Source organism: Mirounga angustirostris, unplaced genomic scaffold, assembly GCF_029215605.1.
Source record: "Mirounga angustirostris isolate CCGP_5_RB_7025 unplaced genomic scaffold, mMirAng1.0.hap1 SCAF_5, whole genome shotgun sequence".
Classification (NCBI taxonomy): Eukaryota; Metazoa; Chordata; class Mammalia; order Carnivora; family Phocidae; genus Mirounga; species Mirounga angustirostris.
The window spans coordinates 15,531,439-15,553,877 of record NW_026991713.1 but is presented as its reverse complement, the minus strand read 5'-3'; the positions used below and the strand labels follow the sequence as shown (position 1 = coordinate 15,553,877).

Below are 22,439 nucleotides of genomic sequence, written 5' to 3'. Positions count from 1 at the left end.
AGAGCTCAGTCATGTGGCCATGAAGAGCAGCTGAGGAATGTGGTATAGCTAGGCAGTCATGGGCCTTGCCACAGTTCTCTTACTATATAAGAAGGGAAGAGTGGATTTTGGTGGACAACCATCAGCTGTCAACACAATGCCCAGCAATTAAACTAAATCTTAGATAAGCATATTTGAGACATATTATTCCCTCATTACTCTGGGATCTGAGTTAGTTTTACTGTTTTGGTTATAGAGTTGAAGAAAACTTATACAGTATAAAATGCATTCTCTGGAATAGTGCTTCTTAAATTACTTGTGGTGAAGGGCCAAGATTTTGTTTGTTTGTTTGTCTGTTTGTTAATTTTCCCCCTGATTTGTGGTAGACTAGTGCTTTCATAAAATACAATAAAAATGAAACATTGAAAGAAATAATCACATCCTTTGACGGTCACAGCAAAGTTGGATTACTATATGTATTTCTAAATGCAAACTCAGTTTTTTATACCTATTTCAGTTTGTGTACCTATCTCAGCACAGTCTAGTAACAAACCATTTGTGAACTGGCACCAATCTGTAGACACTTTTGAGTGGCATTTACCTTTTGGGTTGCCAGAGTATAGTAAATTATGATGCCTATATTTTAAGCAAAGACTTTTTTATGTATAAAACTTGACTTTTAGTTTTTTAATATTTTTAGAAATCACCTTTTAAAACTGTATGTAAATCATGATAGATCATTTGAAAGCTCATATATGCTTTGTAGCATGTTCTGCTTATCTCATGGCTAAAGCCAAAGCTGATCTTAGTTTTACAGATTCATAGTGAAAAGCTTACCACTTTGTAGCTGGAAGAAGGTTGCCTTAGAGAGTCTTCCAGTTTTAGGATATTTGCTGCCTAAGCAAACACTGCCTTAGAAAGTCTTAATGCATGGTATAGATGAAGAAAGAGGCCTAATAAAGTGTCATGCTCAAGATACAGTTAATAAATGAGAGAAAGCTAATGGTACAATCATTGACTTAGAGTGGAGATCACACTGGAGTCAGATGATCTAGATTAAGGCCTGGCTTTCTGCTTCTTAGTTAAGTGTCCTTAGGCAATAATTTAGTAAGTGTTTAGTGAGCATTTCTTAGATAGAAGGATATATATGAGAAGTTTTTTTGTAAACTGTACACCACATAAGCAAACAATATCACTGTAATTATTAAAATTATGAAACCGCCCCTTCTGATGCTAGTAAGTCTACTCCTTTTTCTGAATTCTGCTGTATATAATTTTAGAGACTTATGAGAACAGAAGTCATTTAATAATGCATCAATTTTAAATTTTTTTTTTAAGATTTCATTTTTTTGAGAGAGAGCACAGAGGGAGAAGGAGAAGCAGACTCCCCAACTGAGCAGGGAGCCTGACATGGGGTTCAGTCCCAGGACCCTGGGATCGTAGCCAAAGGTAGATGCTTAATGGACTGAGCCACCCAGGCACCCTAAAATTATTTTTATAAGTATTCTAGCATTGTGGCAAAATGCTGATAATTAAATTAAAAATTAAAAAGTCAAAACAGAATGACATACATATGATGATTGTAACTGTGTTAAAGCAATATGTATACGTTACTGATGATCAGTAGATTGACTAAAAATAAATCCTTCTGTCTACTGCATATAAAATATACTAGCTAGTGTAATTATGAGTGTTTTTCTCCTTTCTTTAATATTTGGTGCATTTTACATTTTAAAGAACATATATATAGGGGCACCTGGGTGGCTCAGTAAGTTGAGCATCTGACTCTTGGTTTCAGCTCAGGTCATGACCTCAGGGTCATGGGATCAAGCCCTGAGTGGGCTCTGCACTCAGCAGGGAGTCTGCTTGAGATTCTCTCCCTCTGCCTCTCCCTCCTCATGCACGTGGGTGTACATGTGCACTCTCTCTCTAAAATAAATCTTTAAAAAAATAACACACACATATATATGTACGTATATGTGTGTGTATATATATGTGTGTGTGTGTGTGTTAGTACATATATATATAAGTAATTGAAACTCTTCAGAAAAAAAGAACTTTATATGAAGACCAATGTAAGTTCTGCTGCTCATATAGAAAGACTTTTTTACCCAATGGGGAAAACCATCTTACTAGTCCAATCACAAAATAGCCTTTACTACTACTCTTTCCTTCTTAGAAAGAAGTGTCAAGACAACATTAATAGATCTCTACTAATTCTTTAGATTTGAAGAACTTAATCTAGTCCATTTATATTTTAGGTGCTAACTTCTGTGCTAGTTGCTCTACTGAGGGCTAAAAGGATTATGAAGAAGTAAAACATCATAATCACCATTTATAGAGTACTTACTACATCCCAGAGTCTATTTCACAATAGCCTTATGCGATATAGGTGATATTATTCCCAGTTTACAAATGGGAAAGTGAGGCTCAAAGAAGTTAAATAGCATGTCTGAATTACACAGTAACAAAACCTGGTGTTAAACCTAGCTCTTTCTGATTCAAAAGCCACTACAGTATATATTTTCTTGTGTCTTAAAAAAAAAAAAGAACTTTCTGTCATTAGAGAGCTTTTAGTAGTAACAGGAAGAATGTGCTGAGCACCAAATGATTGCTACAGATTGGGGTTTGGGTATTCCTCGGAGAGGAAGAATGTTAGGGGCTGAAGTGGTTATAAAAAATTTATATCAAAAGTGAATTTTAAGGTTAGCTTTGGAGAATGGTTAAAGCGTGAATAGTCGAAGAGGAAGAGGAACTGATGCAAGTAGAGGGGAGGCAGTAAGAAAGCAAAAGAGCTCAGTGTGAGATAATTTGGAAAGGAATATAGCTACAGAGGAGGGTTTGATAGGGGCATAGTATAAAAGAGAAACCTGAAAAAGCAGGTTGGAAGATCTTAGATGCTAAACTGTGGACTTTGAGATGTTACCTTATAATAATATGTAAAACCTGTACTGAACACTTGCCACATGCCAGGCACTATTCTAAGGGCTATACATGTGGACGTCATTTAACTCTTAGAGTAAATGAGGCCCAGGGAGGCCAAGTTTGCCACAGTCTCACTGTCAGAAGATGGTAGAAGAGCCAAGGTTTGAATACAAAAAATTTAAATCCAGAACCTATGCCCTTAATCACAACACTGCTCTGGTTCTAGAGTCCATGGTAAGTTGAACAAACTTCAAGCCCAGGACCACTGACCTTAAACAAGTAGTATACTTCACCGCTGGAGTAGTTTTTAATATTTAAGATAAGAAAAGTAAGGTGACCAGACAGTGACACCCCATTCCTATCCCTGCCACCCTTATACATCTTCAGGACAGTCAAGAAGTTAAGGTATTTGTGCTAATGGCTTTCAACTCTGCCTACTTTTCTATGCTTATCTGGTCCATTGCTCTCAGTTAACCCCTACCCTCTAACATCCAAGTTATGTCAGTCCATTGTTAACCATAGTTCAGTGGTTCTCAGAGTGTTGCTCCTGAATCATCAGCAGCAATTAGGAACTTGTGAAATGTCCCAATCCTAGAGCCTCACTCGAGACCTACTGAATCAGAAATTCTGGGGGTAAAGTGCAACAATGTGTTTTAACAATCCCTTTAGTGGATTATGATGCATGATGAAGTTTGAGAACCACTGCTATTGTAGACTCATGGGTTTCAGTTCAGGAGCAAACTAACCTTTTTTGGCAGTAGTAGTATTAACATTGGGGAACCATTTGGGATCTTACTCTTGAATTTATGCTGTTGGATTTGCAGTCTAACTTTATAGAAATAGCCATGGCTTGCTAAGCTAGTGAGCATTTTAAAAGGGCTTTTTCTCAGACTCTTTGATTCTTAGTAATTATACTTTGTAAGCATACCTAGACTTTGCTTTATGACTTTAGTTCATTACAGAGAACCAGACCACTAAGTGAAAGTGATTAAATCAGAAAATATTTCCATTAATTTTGATGGAAAAAATTGGGTTCCATGATAACTTTAGGTACCAAAATAATTTTCAGATTAAAATATATATCAGTTGGGGATGCCTGGGTGGCTCAGTTGGTTAGCGTCTGCCTTCGGCTCAGGTCATGATCCCAGGGTCCGGGGATCGAGCCCCACGTCAGGCTCCCTGCTAGGCAGGGAGCCTGCCTCTCCCTCTCCTCCCCACTCACGCTCTCTGTCACTATTTCTGTCTCTCTGTCTCTCTCAAATAAATAAATAAAATCTTTAAAAATATATATATGTCAGTTGAACAATGAAAACAAGTTTGTATAAATATTTTGGTGAAAGTAAATAAAAACAGTCTGTACCTAACATATAATGTAATGACACTTTATTGTACCTGCAAAAAGAGGAAGAGAAGACAGTAGAAAGGGGAGCAGTGGGCTCATTTCGGCTGCATACTGCAGGCAAGGAGGAGCTGTGGAAAGTGTTTGAAGAGAGGCGAGCATGTTTTAGGAAGAGTAAAATCAATTGAAAAAAAATAGTTACAGCACAGAAAAATACTCTTAGAGCAAAAATAAAGGTGAAATACAAGAGTACCTTTGAAACACAGAAGTAGAGCACACACTCAGCAGATGGAGAAAGTGTAAAGAATGCTCCTTCAGTGTTCTTGACTGGTGTACATATGCAAAACAAAATTTTTCTGATTCATCCACATGTACATGATTTATTAATTTGCTCTTTATACTATTCTCTGACTTAAAATGATTATATTGAGTGAGGCAATGAGTGTGTCTATTAAGTATCACTTTTGTATTTTAGGTATGTCTTTGATTTTTTTTTTTTTTTGAGTTGTAATTGAAAAAAAAAGGGAGGAAAGAGTCATTATCCAAAAAGTGGTGTAATTTCAAATATATGTTAAAATTATAGCAAAAAGCTACCTAACGATCATTATGTGAGGCAGATCTATAAAAAGAAATGGCATGTTTAAGAACAATTATGATTGAAAACTGTGCTTTAAACTAGAACCCTTGTCTTTGGTTGGAAATATAGATGAGGTAGATTGTACGGGCTCTCTAATCTCTTCCATGTAGCCTTTGTATGTCCGAGAGTTTCAATCCGTTTGATTGATAGCCTTGCCTATTCCTATTTGTATTCATGCTTTGCTCTTTTTCTTTCTCAAGTCTGAAGGTGGAGCAAGAAAGGACCCATATTGTCTGTATTTTGTATTTTATTATTTATTATATTTTATTGTTGCTGTTCTCTTTGGTTTAAAAAGGAAGGAGGTAAAGGTGTCTTTTTAATTCCATATGTAGCACTCCAAATTCACATATATGATATTTTATAATACCTTACTTATTACATGTTTCTTAACTTAAACAGCAATGTAGATGATTTCTCTCCTGAGTGAAGTTATGTGGGAGCAAAGGTTATCTGACTCCACCCCCAGGAATATGCTACATGGGAAGTAGTACATAGAATATGGTTTTGTTTTTGTTTTTCTTGGATGTCATAGATCAGACATTGGAGAAAGATTTCCCTGTTTTTTTATATTTCTATAATGGGCACATTATACTTACCCCACCCCCCAAACTTGTGTTCATTTTTTTAAAAAATGCTTTAACGATGATAATAAGACATTGAATGAAAGTTCCTTCTAGTTATCAGAGATGGCAGGGATAGAGTTGACATTGTTATAAAATTTTTTTTATAGGTAATTTCCTTCCCCCCTTCATCTAGAGAACATAGTATAGCTGACCCTTAAACAATGTGGAAGTTAGGGGGGTGCTAGTCCCCGGCACAGTCAAAGAATCTGCGTGCAGTTTTTGACTCCCCAAAAACTTAACTACTCATAGCCTGCTGTTGACCAGAAGCCTTACCAATAACATAGTCAGTTAACACGTATTTTATATGTTCTATATTATTGTAGTCTATATTATTGTATTTTACAATAAAGTAAGCTAGAGAAAAGTGTTACTAAAAACATCACAAGAAAGGCAAAATACATTTACAGTACTATACTGTATTTATCGAAAAAAATCCATGTGTAAGTGAACCCGTGCAGTTCAAACCCCTGTTGTTCAAGGGTCAACTGTACATTTAGAGTTGGCACTTCATAGCTGTACAACTAGGATGTATTGAGAAGGTACATACAGCCTGGGATTCTTACCAAGATCATAAATGCTTGACCCACAGATAGCTTCTTTTAAGAGTTAAGGTCTGATGATAGGTAAACACAAACTTTGTAAAATCTGATGTTAGTCCTAGTTGTTGCTGTTATTTTTATAAAATGTAACAGGTACAGAAATGGCCAGCAATAGAATAGTTTATACCAGCTTGCTTCACATATAAAGTAGGAGCTTGAGAGATCTAGACCTGCAGTTTATGGACAAGAAAGCTGGACATTGAATATTGAAAGAATGATCAGTGGTTCTTAAATTTAGCAATGATAGGAGTAATTATATTTCAAAAAATGCAAGACAGATGTGTACACTTTGGATCCATCAGCTGTGATTCAGACTAATTTCCTTTATCCTGATATTATATGTAGTCTGATATTAAAAATCTCTTGAGAACAAAGCTATGTAAGACCTGACTGATTCACTCTGGCCCAGTACAGCCTCTCTGTTCTTTAGTTTCCATATCTGTAAGTGGAAGAAGTGCAGCAAATATAAGGTCTCTTTCAGTTCTAATATTCTGTGGCTTAAAAAAAAAAAAAAAAAAATCTTTTCTAGCCAGAATCTGACTGCTGTTACATACATTGGTAGAGAAGTATTCTGTTTTAAATCATTTAAGCCAAGTAATGATTTTTGCATACTCGTTCTTGTTTTTCAGAAACTCTGTGAAGGCATATTTAAAGTCCTTGTAAAGGACATCCCAACAACATGTCAAGTGTCCTGCCTGGAAGTTCTCCGCATTCTCTCCAGAGACAAAAAGGTTTTAGTTCCTGTAACAACCAAGGAAAATATGCAGATACTGCTGCGATTAGCCAAGCTAAATGAGTCGGATGATTCTTTGGAGAAGGTGTCAGAGTTCCCAGTTATTGTGGAGTCATTAAAATGTCTGTGTAACATAGTGTTCAACAGTCAGATGGCACAGCAGCTCAGCCTGGAACTTAACCTTGCTGCAAAGCTCTGTAACCTCCTGAGAAAGTGCAAGGACCGAAAGTTTATCAATGACATTAAGTGCTTTGACTTGCGCTTGCTCTTCCTCCTGTCACTTTTGCACACTGACATCAGGTCACAATTGCGCTATGAGCTCCAGGGACTACCGCTGCTAACCCAGATCTTGGAAAGTGCCTTTAGCATCAAGTGGACCGATGAATATGAATCGGCCATAGACCATAATGGACCTCCTCTCTCACCTCAGGAGACAGACTGTGCCATTGAGGCCCTCAAAGCTCTCTTCAATGTGACGGTAGACAGTTGGAAGGTGCATAAAGAGGTAAGGTTGAGAAGGATATTCTTATCTACCTATAATTTAATTGGTCTGGGGCCTCCCTAGAGCTGCCTGCAAGGGAGGAATGCTTGCTTTCCATTTGTGTAACACCAGAAAAATAGGATGAAGTTGGACTGTTTCATTATTTTTGTTTTTTATAGATTTTTAAATTTTTAATTCCAATTAGTTAGCTATGGATTATTATTTTGTAAGGTGCCAAATATAGTTCCTTTTCCCAGTTATACTATCACCTGCCTTTTTTTTTTTCAAGTGCTTCTTTCAGGAACAAGGTTTAAATGATAAGATTTGAAGGGAAATAAAACAATATTGTTCATAAAGTTATAGGCATTTACAATGACTGCCATCTTAAAGAAAAGATAAGATAAATCAGGCCAGTTAAAATTGATCGATCAGAATTGATGTCTGCTCAGAAGAGCAAAAGATGCTATGTGTATCCCCTATCATCTCTAGAGTGTTATAGTATTAGATAACTGTCAGAAATGTAGGACTACAACTGGATATCCATGCTTGTATACAGTCCTAGAAAATAAATACAATTATACCACAGTGTGGGAAAGGTTTTTTTCTGGACTACGATCTTTTCCTGTGGCTTAGACCTTACAGCAGCCCAAAGTGAGGCAGATTTGATAGTTTATATCTAAGTACCCACAAGAACAATATGCTAAACAAGAAACTTAGTTTAAGGAAGGCAACAGTTGTAAGCAAAGTGGACATAAACTTTTTCCTCGTTTCTAGAATCTTAACATTTCACATTTGTGCTTTTTCTTTAACCTTAAATGATGAGTGAAATTGAGCCCCTGCCTTTAAAAAAAAAAGAAAAGAAAGAAAGAAAGAAAGAAAGAAACGAAGTATTTTGGTGCCAGGGTAAATTATCTTTTCTGACAGCTGACTTGAGGACTTAGGCTAACATTTTGCTGTGTCCAGTTGAAGCCGTGCTCACCATGAATACAGATCTGTTTTTGCCAGCAGCCTACTTTGAGAGGATTATCTCAGTGCCGTGCTATAGTGGGAGTATGCAGGCATCTGAGTTTTAAAGTGCAAATAGGTCTATATTTTGAAACCAAATATTTGAAGATCAGTCCTAACAGCTGTTTTAGATGACTGTAGTATGGTCAGTTTTTCCTGAGACTTGGCAGGAGAAGATGTGGAAAGCCCACATGCTCCATTTATGCCTTGAAACCAAATATTTGGAAGTATTTAAAATATTATGTCTCTATGCTTATTTGGTACCTTCTATGGTTATTTTTCTTACACTGTTTGTTTTGGTGTTTTTAAGTTCTCCATTTAGTTGCAAGAGCAAGAGCTCTTCTGAGACTGTTGGTTTGCCATTGTTGGAGCCCCCGTTATTTAAATTGTGCCCAAAATAGTAGTTCACACTGTTCACATTCCTGACCAAAAAGGTTTATTATAATTCAATGGCTGCACATCAGTATATGTATAGAATGACATGTAATATATATCAGTAAATTGAGATTAGCCTTCATTAGTGTAATAGTGGGGCTGGAAGAAGCCTTAGAAGATGCTGAAGCAGCAGTTACTCATCCCGGATTACAGAAAGTTTATTCTCCAAAAGATACATGAGAAAGGATCAGAAGTCCCGAAGCAGGCATCTCTGCAGACCTAGGGCTTCTTGTAAGTTGTGGATCAATAGATAAAGCCATTATAAAATGTGCCCAATTATTGTGACTCTGGGCTATTACTGAAGTTATCAGAAATTTAAACAGTATTGAAAACAGGATCTTGCCAACCCATTTAGGCAAGAGTGTGGGAAAGGTTTTGTTGTTTTTTTGTTGTTGTTGTTTTGGGTTTTTTTTTTAAACCATTGAGTCTCCGTGAGTCTCCAAATTCAAATTTTAGCAAACATTTGGTCGTTCAGTCAGTCAATAAATATTTATAGCCAATTGCTAGGTATTATGCCGGCATTGTGTAATATGTTGGCAAATAATAGGCATAGTCTCTGCCTTCAGTTTTGTTGGTGAGACAGGTAATAAATAAGTAAACAAATATATAATTCAAATTGTGTTAAGTGCTAGGAGAGAAACAGTGCAATGATTGAGAATACTTAGCATAGTCAGGGAAGGTGTCTCCAAGATAGGATGACTGAGAATGATGGAACTGTTTGACAGCTGGGGAGATGAACATTTCTCAGAAATTGAACAGCATGTGAAAAGGCCCAGGAATCAGAGCATAGGGAGGTACCCACAACTTAGCATAAGGAAAATCTGTAATAAGGATGCAGAGAAACTTGCCAGTAAGAGCCCATTTACTTGGATTTTAATAACGCCTCGATTGTCAGATGAATGGCATCTCTCTCCAATTAAGCAAGCACCTGAAGAATTGTTAATACTTTAAAATACCAACTGAAATAAAGGGATATTGAAAACTTATTGTACAGAAGAATCCAACTTTAAAATTTAACTTTAAAAATAACTATATTATTTTCCTTATAATGAAAATATATGCTCATCATAGATCTAAGGGAAAAAAGCATACAAGCAATAAAAAAGTGCAAATCACCTATAAACCCACCACTCAAAGATAAGCTCTGTTTGCATTTGATGTATATCTTTCTAACCATTCTTCATTGTATAATATATGAATATAAACGTATGTATAATTTCTTTTTTCAAAAATGCAGTCATTTTATAATCTTGATCTTTTTTCCCACAGTCAGTGTTCTTGAAGAGTAGTGGTATCCAAAATGTTCCTTGAAGCCATAAAGTTCCTAGGAGTAGGATGAGTTCCAGGTTCCCCATCCTCACTTTCGAAAGAGCATCTTTGTTGCAGTTGCTGTTGTTTTTTTTCTCTTTATATTAGGTCGTAAGTAGCTATCATTTGGGGATAAAAAGAGTTCTGCAACCAAAAAATAATTTAACAGACAATTTATTCTCCTCTTTGTCAAAGGTTGATAAATCCTTATGAAAAAATACTCTTCATAAGTCATTTTATACTTAATAAGTATTTTTATACTTGAATATTCCCTCGTAAGGATCTGTCAACCTTTAACAAATTTCTTATGTGTAGGCGTTTAGATTGTTTGCAGTTGTTTGCTGTTTGACCTGGTAATACAGTGAATTTTCTTACTGTAAAATTTTGTAGATAAATTCCTGAAATTGTTGGGCCAAAGGGTTTTTTAAAACTGTAAAGGTTTTTGATAGGTATTGCCAAATTGCCCTTCAGAAGAAGAGCGCTAGTTTATACCTTTCTAGACCCTGGGCATTTCACCTTTAAAGATATTTATCTATTACACAGCTCAACTGTTATAGAAAATACACATGTTTGGTTTTGGTTTTAACTGTTTTAGTAGGTATTTTTATCATTGTTCATTTACAGTTCATCAAAAAGAAAATTAATGACTAGGTTTTTCTTGAGGCTTAGCAGATTAGTGCCGTTTGTCCATTTTAGGTTCATGCCTCAGTGTTAAATTCCTGCCTGCCTGCTGATACCATCAGCAGATTAATTTGGAGATTCCTTTCCATTCAGTAGGAAATGTAGCTGGCTTTATTTCCACATGGTGTCCTTCTGTCTCCCTCACTTCCTCTTCCCTCCCTGTCTCATTCTCTCCCTTTCCTATAAAGGTAGTTTAATGTTTAAGACAAAGTCTCCTTTAGCAGGACCTAAAGTCAGTTCTAGAAAAATTAACTGAAATGGTCTTGTCTTCCTCCTGCTTTAACACCTTGCTAAATCTCTTTGTTGATGGAGGAAAGCATGTTATTGTAGAGATCCCTTACTTAGCACACGTTCCCTTCTGCAGTGCTTCCCAGGTTATCAGTGCAATGTAACGAGAAGACACAAGGACCAACAGACATGGTAGAGCCAGACAACCAAGTGCAAACAGAGAAGTAAATACAAGTATCTGAGTAGTCAAAAGGTGCATTTAAGTCAGATAAAACAGTGAATGTCCATAGGAGTTAATTGGGAATGTCACATTGTAACAGAAGAGGTTAGTGCCATGATTATTTTAGAGACTTTAAAGGAAATGTGGGAAAAGGACATGATATTAATTAAATAAAAATAAACTTCAAGTTGTGCCATATTTTTTTGCTGAATCGTCTTTTCAGTAAACATTGAGTGCCCAGTATGTGCCAAGTTCTACATTAAGCATACAAGATACAAGATGATGAAAGCATCACTGCCCTCAAAGAACTAACAGTCTGATAGGAAAATCAGACATATGAACACAGATGGATATACAACTGTTTGTTACATTGCTGTTCTTCTCTGTATTTTCTACATGTTTAAAAATAAGAAAGTCACCTCAGTAATGCATAGATGCTTCAAATATCATATGTTCTAGATCTTTGGGGTATGTCTGATCTTACTGGCATAGTCTTTCTGCTAAGCAACATAACCCAGGACGGAGTAAACATTCAATAAATATTTGTTTAATGAAAAATAAAGTGTGATATACAGAAATATATAGGAGAAAAAGCCCAAGGTTAGCAGGGAAGAAGGAAAAGTTTATGATACCTTTTAAAATGTCAAAGCTATTGGGGCACCTGGGTGGCTAAGTTAGTTAAGCATCTGCCTTTGGCTTAGGTCATAATCTCAGGGTCCTGGGATTGAGCCCCTCATCAGGCTCCCCACTCAGCATGGAGTCTGCTTCTCCCTCTCCCTCTGCTCCTACCCCTACTCATATTTTTTCTCTCTCAAATAAATAAAACCTTTTAAAAATGTCAAAGCTATTAAAAAGTTCTCTAGAAGCCTAAAACATTCAGTAGCATTGTTTACAGCAGCAGATTTCTAGTCTTTTTAGAGTTACAGCGCTTTATTTTATAACATTCATATCTTCCCTTATAAATTAATTTTTAAAAAAAGCATTTATTACTCTGTGCCCAGCATGATGTTTGATGAAAAAGATGCATAGGTAAAATACATTATCTTTGCCTGTAAGGAGACAGGGAGATTTTTGAACATAGACAATTTGGTAGGACAAATAACCATGGTAGGGGTAAGCAAAATGAATAGGGTGAAACAGGGTCAAATGCTACCTGAGATATAGCTGTATTTCTAGGTAAGTGTGCGTATACTTTGTGTGTGTGTGTGTGTGTGTGTGTGTGTGTCTCTGTGTCTGAGTATCTTTCACTTTTTATAGAATTGAAATCAAATTTTCATAGGACAAGTTTCCTAAACCTTCTTGAAGAAATTAGAACTACCCTGGGATAACAAGACCAGATTAGGACTCATTGGTGTGCAGTATTCTCCCTTCAGACTTTCTCAGGCATTGATTAGATCAGCTGACACTTTGAAAAGATGTGAGGAAGTTGATACCTTTACTAAACAAAAGTGAAATCTTCCACAGTTTGCACAGGAGAAAAAAAGCAGCAGGACAGTAGTAGAATTTGTAATTAAGAAGTAAGGACTATATAAAGAGATCCCAAAGAATTTCCTGAGTTTTTATCTCCCTTTTAATTGAGTGTTATCTTATTTTGATTTCCACCTATCACAGCAAGCCTGTTTGCCTTCTCTCTCTTCCTCCTCGTTTCATCCCTGGTGACTTTTTTTCTTCTCAACCTGTGGAGATAATGATTTCAGAGGAGAGAATATTGATATCTTAAAGATATGACTCAAGAGGAGAGAATATAGATATCTTAAAGATATCAAAACTAAGATGAAGCAAGTAATAATAATTATAGTTACATAAACTGTATTTGTATAATATTTTATAAAGAACAATTGTATTTAATCTTTCCAGCATCCTTGTGACACAGAAGCATTAACCCCTTTTGAGAAATGAGGACATGAAAGATCAGAGAGTTTAAATTACTCATGGAAAGTCAGACAGCAGAATAGCCAATACTAGAAAATAGTATCCACTCTAACCTTTGTTAAAGAAGACTTCTTAAATGGTAGCACTCGTTCAAAAATTTTGACTGAGACAGACTAATGGAATAGAATAAAGAGTCTAGAAATAAACCTACACATATATAGTCAACTGATTCATGACACAGGTAATGTTGAAGTGCAATGGGGAAAAAGTGGACTTTTTAATCAATTGTATGGCTGTATGGAAGAAAAATGAATTTGAATCCCTACCTTATGCCATACACAAAAAATTAATTTGAGATCAATAAGGACCTAAATATGAAAGGTAAAATAATAAAGCTTTTAGAAGGAAACAGATTATCTTCATGACCTTATCTATCAAACATTTCTTAAGTAGGCAAAGATTTCTAAAACAGGACAAAATAAAAATCAAATCTTAAAGAAAAAGTTGATAAATCAGTCTTCATTAAAATGAACTCATCAAGAGAAGAAAGTGAAAAAGCAGGCCACCAAATTGGAGAAGATATTTGCAACACATCTACAAATAAAGGACTCTATCCAGAATATATTAAAAAGTCCTACAAATCCGTACAAATAAAGTCAGTCAACCCAATAAAAAATCAGCAAAAGGCTTGAACAGGCACTTCACAAAAGAGGTATCCAAATGACCAGTAGTCATATAAAACTTCATTAGTCATCAGGAAAATGCATAATAAAACCATGAGACCACTGCACATCCACAAGAATGACTAAATTTTAAAACTGACAATACCAAATGTTGACACAACTGTAGAGCAACTAGTGAGAGTGTAAATTGGTATAAACACTTTGAAACACTATTTGGCAGTATATTCTAAAGCTTGACACAGCAGATAAGATGTAAGAAAGTGTATTCACAGCAGTACTCTTCAATATAGCCCCAAACTGGAAACAATCCAAGTGTCCATCAAGAGTAGGATAGATAAGTTAAATTGTAATATATTCACTGTATTCAGCAGTGCTTTCTTAACCTAACTGTGGTGAAGGACCAGATTTTTTTGCCCTAGCTATCAGAATAAAACTCTTGTATAATACAATATTACACACAACCTCAAACTGGAAAAGTCTCTAAATGCTCACGCACACTTTTTGCACAGGTGGAGCTGTAGATCAGTGGCAGATGGTATGGACCAGCCCTGGTCCACAGACTGCACCTTGAATAGCACTGCTCTCAAGTGATGAAAAAGAACATCTCAAGTAATGAAAATGTATAGACTAGCTACACATAACAACCTGGATGAATCTCACAACCAGACACAGAAGAGCCTATATTTTATGATTTCATTCAAGCAAAGTTCAATGACAACAAAAATCACTAACCTGTGATGTTCGAAACTAGAATTACCCTTGAGGAGCAGGGGATTGTCATTCGAAGAGGCCATGAGGGGAATTCTGGAGTTCTTGATCTTGACATTGGATCATTTTTGTGCTGGTTATATGAATGTGCTCATTTGTGAAAATTTATCTAGCTGCCCACTGATGACAGGGTCTCTTTTTTATTTTACTTATAATTTACATTAAAAATTATTGAACACCAGGGCACCTGGGTGGCTGTCAGTTGAGCGTCGGACTCTTGGTTTCGGTCTGGTCATGACTCAGGACTGTGGGACTGAGCCCCACATGGGCTCCACATGGGTGTGGAACCTACTTGGGATTCTCTTTCTCCCTCTCCCTCTACCTCTCTCTCTCCCTCCTCTCTTTCTCTCCCTCTCTAAATTAAACAAATAAATAATTATTGAACACCTATTAAACACATGCACTCTAAACTTCTGAAGGTACTAGATTAGAGGAGAAAGCAATGGAAATGCAAGTATACACACAAATGTGGCATTACAAATTATGATTTTATGAAAGGAATCATAACAAGATATAGTGATAGAAAATAATGAAGGAAGAAACCTACTTAGATTAGGTGGACAAGGAAGGGGCTTCTCTGATGAAATATTTTAGCTGAGGCCTGGGAAAGGAAAAGGAATTGGTGATGCCAAGAGTGGAGGAAACAATCCACAGATTTCAACAGTTGTTTTGGGTAGAGGAATAAAGATAATTTAATGGGTTTATGGTAAAAGAGGGCATTGCAGACATAGGTATGACTTGGGAATTGGTGTTATAAAATTTGGGACAGGAAGAAATGGGAGGAAAAAAAGTAGGATTTTGGCTTACAGTTGCAAGTAAAAAGACCAGAATGGATAGTTTTGCAAGAAGCTTGTCAACATCAGCACGAGAAAAGAATAATTGTGGTATCTAGAATAAAGGAAAATCTAGTTTTTGTTTTTGTTTTGAGAGAGAGCGTGCATGAGCAAGTGTGTGCGGTGGGAAGGGGCAGAGAGAGGGGGAGAGAGAGAATCCCAAACAGACTCCTCTCTCAGCACAGAACCCGATGCAGGGCTCGGTCTCACGACCCTGAGATCATGACTTGAGCCAAAATCAAGAGTCATACACTAAACTGACTGACCCACCCAGGCACCTCAGGAAAATCTAGTTTAAAAGGAAGTGCATTCCCACTTAATTTTCAGACCCAAGCAAAATCTGATCTTATTAAGAGTTAAGAAATGGAAGGAGTACCTGGGTGGCACAGGCAGTTGGGCGTTGGACTCTTGGTTTTGACTAGGGTTGTGATCTTGGGGTCATGGGATTGGGCCCTACTTCGGGTTCTGGCTGGGTGCGGAGTCTGGGTTTCTCTCTCCCTCTCCTTCTGCCCCTCCCCATTGCTCATACTTGCTCACTCTCTTTCTAAAATAAATGGATAAATCTTTAAAAAAATAAATAGAAGGAGTTAAATGGAAGAATTTCACATGCGTTTCAGTGTGCTTCATGTAGTTTGGGGTAAGTAAAAGTGTATTTACATATTAGAGAATTTTGTTTCAGGCATTTGAAAATGGATGGCGAACGGGACAGTGTCCATATCAACCCTACCAGTCTTCGTGTCTCTGGCATTCCACTGATTCTCTTCCCCTTTTCTCTCTCCCTTCCCCAACACACGATTATTTCATTATCACTCATTTCAGCTCTATCTTCTGTTTCCTTTCTCCCTCATCATTCCCCCTCACCTTCAAATGTTCCATTGCAAGTGCTGAGCACTTCCTTATATATCATCCTCTTTAATTCTTTTATAACCCTAACAGTCACGTGTGTGGAGATGCATGTGGGGAAACTTCGGCTCAGAGAAGCTGTATGACTTGTCTAGGGTTACAACTTAGACTCCAGACTCCAAGTGCAGAGCTTTTTCCATTATGCCATACTGAGGCCTTCATCTCTTCCAAATAAACATATAATAGTTTTATGCTTAAAATACTGTCCTCTGCATTATGAGTAATGAAATTGTGCTCTATTGTTTGTTAGATTTTATAAGACACATCGTCTCACATCTTATATATGAATATAAGAACATATATCAATATATGTATAATATGTGAGTATATTTCACTGTACACAGACTTGAGATAAATACATACTAAAGTTTTTTAATTTTTTTTTTTTAAGGATTTTATTTATTTATTTGACAAAGGGAGACCCAGCGAGAGCAGGAACACAAGCAGGGGGAGTGGGAGAGGGAGAAGCAGGGAGCCCGATGCGGCGCTCGATCCCAGGACCCTGGGATCATGACCTGAGCCAAAGGCAGACGCTTAACCGACTGAGCCACCCAGGCGCCCCAAGTTTTTTAATTTTTTATAAAGTTTTTTTAATTTTTAAATAGTTTTTGAAGTAATTGGTGACTTCCTGAAGTGTAGCATGCGCAGGATCTCTATTATAATTATCACTCATATTATCTGTCTTCTTAATTACTAAAAATCTGGAAGAAGAGAGAGATGACCTTGATGCAGGTGATTAAAGAAATTATAGTGCCCCAAGAGCTCACTAAAAAAGAGGAGGTAAACTAAGTGATTATTCATAACTTAGCTTATTTCCTACTGCTTGCCTTTTTCCCTCTGACTCTGTGTGTCTTTAATACCAGTGAGTGAGTAAACATTGGAGAAAATAGGAGATTAAACTCAGATCACTTGTTTTTCATCACTTGCCAATAATTCTGGGGGAATTAGCAAGATTTGGGGGAGCTAGGAGATTAAGAAGACTCATTAAAATGAAGTTGATTATATATTTTAATTTATTGCTTTTGAAAATTAAGAAATGAGGCATTAAGGATGTATAACCCACTCCTAAAATATCTGATAGCATTACATCTATTTGAACTTTTATAGCAATTAGTAGACTGGAACAGTATACTATCAAAAGAATCTAGGCTTTCTGGAAATGGCAAAGCATTAGGTGAATTGAATCTTAAGGTAAAACAGAGTGGGAAATGCATGGATGTTGATCATGCATCTCTTTGCCTGACATGCCCTGAGGGAGTGGCTAGATCAGCACCTTCTGGTTTCAGCCATTTCTGGAGGTGTTTGTAGCTCTTCATATGAGACAGTAACCATTCACTTAGTATTGAGAACTTTTTCTAAATATCCTGACTTCTATCACGTATGGTATAAGAATGACTGTTTAGGGGGGACAGGTGGGCCATAAGATGACTCCCAGGATGTAGTGATACACCAAACTCCTTCATTAAGGCATTCAACCCCCAATTTTTCCTCTTGTCTTTTTTATTTGCTGTAGAGTGATTCTCATCAGTTCCGTGTCATGGCAGCTGTCCTTCGCCATTGTTTACTAATCGTAGGTCCAACTGAAGACAAAACAGAAGAGCTGCACAGGTAGGTAACCTCTGTGTTGGTAGCTTAACAAAGGACATCGTCGATTCCTGTTGTTTTTATGCACCTAATTTTAGTTGTTATAAGTACAATAAAGTGAAACTATTACAGTGAATCAGGTAACTGGTGAGAAATCATTACTGATGAGAAATTTTCATTCTATCCCCTTTGACTTTGTTAAATTGAGTCCCAACAAAAGAAGGGAATTTGGCATTTGTTGCATTCAACAATAAAACCCAGACTAACAATAATAATAGCACAATTCAGCAGTTACTGAGTACTATGTGTGACATGATTCTAAATGCTTTATAAAGATTAACTTACTTTAATCAGCACACTCACCTTATGAGGTGTAGGTACTGCTATTTTTCCCTTTTGATAGGTGATGAAAGTGGGGCATAGAAAAATGAAGCGGGGCGCCTGGATGGCTCAGTTGGTTAAGCGACTGCCTTCGGCTCAGGTCATGATCCTGGAGTCCCTGGATCGAGTCCCGCATCGGGCTCCCTGCTCGGCAGGGAGTCTGCTTCGTCCTCTGACCCTATCCCCTCTCATGTGTTCTCTCTCTCTCATTCTCTCTCTCTCAAATAAATAAATAAAATCTTTAAAAAAAAAAAAAAGAAAAATGAAGCAATTTCTTTGAGATCACACAGCCTAGTAAGTGACAGGGCTTGGATTTGAACCCTGCTTTTCATTACTACGCTCAAACTAATAGTCTCACTGATTTCACTGTAGGAGTATTTACCAAAAAGTATACTGTAAGCAATATGTATTAATTAAATTTTTAAAACTTACTATAAAAATTGGTTCACAGTCTCAAGTATTAATATTTAAAAAATAGTTCAAGTGTTGTGCCTTGCCTTTTGGAACTCTTGATGGACTACTGCTAAAATGTGTCATTCTGTGAGAACTGAGTTCATGCATTTTTCTAGTTCTCTATCTATATTCTAGATCAGGCTTGCAATTACAACACTTCTGACTTTAACATAAAACTGCTTATGGTGCTTTACTCTTTTAAAATACAAGTGGTATTTTCTTTTAAAGATTTTATTTATTTATTTGAGAGAGACAGCGAGCATGAGCAGGTGGAGGGGCAGTGGGAGAGGGAGAAGCAGGCTCCCCACTGAGCAGGGAGCCTAACTCACTGGGCTCAATCCCAGGGTCCTGGGATCATGACCCATGAGCCAATAGGGGATGCTTAACTGAGTGAGCCACCCAGGCACCCCAAATACAAATGGCATTTTAAACAATTCAAATAATTCAAATCTGCAAACAATTAACTTTGGCATTAACTCTGCTTTACAAATAAAATTAGATTCTTCTTAATAGTAGAAAGCACCTTTTGAGCATTTACAATATTCTGGTTTTCAAAATATGGCTTAAATAAAACTTCATAGAAACACAACCAGAGTGTAAAAATGAAATATAACCTTAATTGTTATTTTTCAATCAAATCCTTATTATTTTAGTTATGATCAGCAATTTATTATTTGATATTACACAGTTTGTTGATAGGTTATCTTTATGTACTCTGCCCTGCAAACATTAAAAAGATTATTTTCCTCACAATTAAAAAGTGTGATTTTTTTCTTCATCTATAGATCAAAATTTCCTTTAATTTTCTTGAGACTGTGCCTTTAAAAAATAATCAGATTAAGTGCAATAAATCATAGCCTCTAAAAAGACTTAAACATTTTGACTCACTATAATTTTTTTTACAAATACAGATGCTAAAGCTTTTTAAAAAAATGGATTTATAATAAGCCCAGCAGTAAATTGATGGCTTTTTTTTTAGAAATCAGATACCATAAGTTAAATCGCATTCATACAAGAATGTGAGGAGAAAGTGTTTTGGGAATTGTTAACACTAGTTACAAAAAAACATTGCTAAGGATTTCTCTGATAAATTTAATATTTTAACAAAGCACCCAGTATTTATCAAAAAAGAATAAGAAGAGAGGTTTTAAAACACAGATTTTTTAAAAAGTAATCAGATTTCTTTGTTTTCCTTCTGATAATATTTGCTTTAAAATATTCTTAAATAAATTTTAAAGATATTTTTCTTTAAATTTGCTTTTATCTTAAAAATTGCTCTGATAAAATATCTATTAGCTACACTGTAAATAAGAAGGGATATCCCTAGAGCCACAAACAGGATATAGAAGTATATCTCAAAGGCTTTCCTAGGAGATTGAGGTTGCTGCTGACTTGACAGTTTATCTGGAATGGCCCTGCATGTCCCTTTAATCAGAATTAAAGTGATTAGTACTGTTTGAGTAGTGACTCTAGGCTAAGCCATTTAAATACAGAGAAAACTGCATTAACCTCAAAGGGCTATATTAGGAAACTTACTAGGATTGTAATACCCACTAAATTCTGCATATTTATAGTGGCCCTGAAAATCATGTGTGTTTAAGGCAAAGTTAAAAAAAATCAGAATGTTTTCAAAGTAACATTTTGTTCCATTTTTTTAAAAGTTATTTTCTGAGTTTGTTTTTTTCTTTTTGACACTTTAAGGAAAAATGTAATGAAATAGGCAAACCTGGATAGTATATGATTATGCCTTGTCATTAAACTCAAAGAGTTGTAGCAGTGAGTAAATGAGAAATCAACAAAGCACTCTGTCCCTGGCACTGAGGAAGCACTCGCCAAGTGCGTGAGCTGCTGTCGCCTCTGCCATCACGCTGCTGCCACCGCCACTTCTGTTACTATTATTACAATAAGCACACTGGCTTTTAGATCCAATACGGAGTTCCAGATCTCTTTTTAAAAGTTGTGTTTGATTTTGATATTTTGTTAGGAACTTATTTCTAAGTATATCCTGTGATCATGTAGAGAAATCTGTTTTCCATTCATCTAAGTTTTTCTCAAGCCACATATGTTCTATGATACGTGCATGGCAGGAGTCGACTAGGCTCCTGCGAGTGAGTAGAAACATGGCTTGGCAGCAGCTTTTTCTGATGTGCTGTCTCTGTACAACAGTGTCCTTTTTTTCCCCACCCCCAGAGCAATCAAGAGGACACGACATAGAGATAAAATGAGTTAGCTCGCATAGACGGCTGACCTTAACCTTTATTTCCTCTAATCCGCATCTTAGATAGTTTTTAAAATCTACTTATTTCATTTCCTTTTGTCTATAATTAAAGTAACAAGTAAATTGTTGGTTTGAGCCATCTTTTTTGATACATTAAAGGACGTCCTAATTCTGTTCATCTCTGCTGTCTTCCTGAAAGTATTTTCAGCCCTCTTGTCCATAATCAGTAAGTTTATGCATAAACAGCCAAAAACAGTTACATGTAGATGTGGTTGTGGTTTTGTTTTATTTTAGAGAGAAGGGGGGAAATGGAAATGGAAATGGCCTAAACGCTAGAGAGGTAAGGAGAGGAGAGGGAAGGACCAGATCTGATTTAATTTATTTTAGCCTCTCAATCTTTCTTTCACTTAGCATATTGGCATCTACAAAATGCTTTCTTTTTTTTTTCTGCACTCAAAGAACCCATGTGTCTTTAAAAAGTACTTACCTCCCTGCCTTTTTTGTTGTTTCTTTGCTTAAACTAATTTATTTTATCTCGTATACTGAAGGAGACAATTTAGTACCTAATGATACCTCATTACAATCCTAGGCAATGTCTTTTTTTCCAACTTTATTGAGATACAGTGGACGTATAACGCTGTTTCAGTTTAAGGTATACAATGGCATTGATTTGATAGATTTACATATTGCAGAATGATTACCACCACAGCATTAGCTAGGCACAATGTCTTACACATGGCCAACTTTTAATTAATGTTTGAAAATTGAGGGGAGAGGAGATTGGGGGTAGGTAAAACAGGTGAAGGGGATTAAGAGGTACAAACTTGCAGTTATAAAATAAATAAGTCACAGGGATGAAAAGTACAGCATAGGGAATAAAGTCAATAATATTGTAATAATGTTGTTTAGTGACAGGTGGTAACTACACTTAAGGTGGTGAACATTGAGTTTGAGTAATGTATAGAATTGTCGAATCACTATGTTGTACACCTGAAATTAATAAAACATTGTATGTGAACTACAATAAAAAAAATTTTTTTTGTAGAAGTTTGAAAATTGGATGATTTCATTTTGGCTTCTACTTATTAACTGAGCACTTACTCTATGTTAGGCACTATGTGGAGCTCAAAAACAACAAAGATGAAAACAGTATAATCTGTGTTCTCCAGGGCTCACCAGCTAGGGGGTAAAACAGACATGTAGGTAAATAAGTGCAGTTATGTTGATGAGGGTTGTGTAGGACACAGACAAGCTTATATAGGTATATAGAAAACAAGAGAGTTTACTTTGGAGAGATCGGAGAAGGGGGGTCTTATTTTATTTTTTTGTTATCATTAAAGCTCCTAGCTCTTTTTTTTTTTTTAACTTTATTATGTTATGTTAGTCACCATACAATACATCATTAGTTTTTGATGTGGTGATCCACGATCCATTGTTTTCGTATAACACCCAGTGCTCCATATAGTACGTGCCCTACTTAATACTCATCACCGGGCTAACCAATCCCCCCTCCCCCCTCCCCTCTAAAACCCTGTTTGTTTCTCAGAGTCC

At 36.3% G+C, this 22,439-nt stretch overlaps 1 protein-coding gene across 6 annotated transcripts in view; it reads left to right on the top strand.

Moving 5' to 3' along the window:
• RIC8B (RIC8 guanine nucleotide exchange factor B) overlaps positions 1–22,439 on the top strand; it is a 101,219-nt gene that overhangs the window by 28,961 nt on the left and 49,819 nt on the right. For all 6 annotated transcript variants that reach the window (XR_006790559.3, XR_006790561.3, XR_006790560.3 and 3 more), the window contains exons 3-4: positions 6,732–7,340; positions 17,766–17,860. Coding sequence is in view for 3 of the 6 variants with exons in the window: in XM_064590672.1 (XP_064446742.1) it covers positions 6,732–7,340; positions 17,766–17,860 (704 nt within the window). In the remaining 3 variants the exon portion in view is untranslated. The remainder of the gene's footprint in view (positions 1–6,731; positions 7,341–17,765; positions 17,861–22,439) is intronic.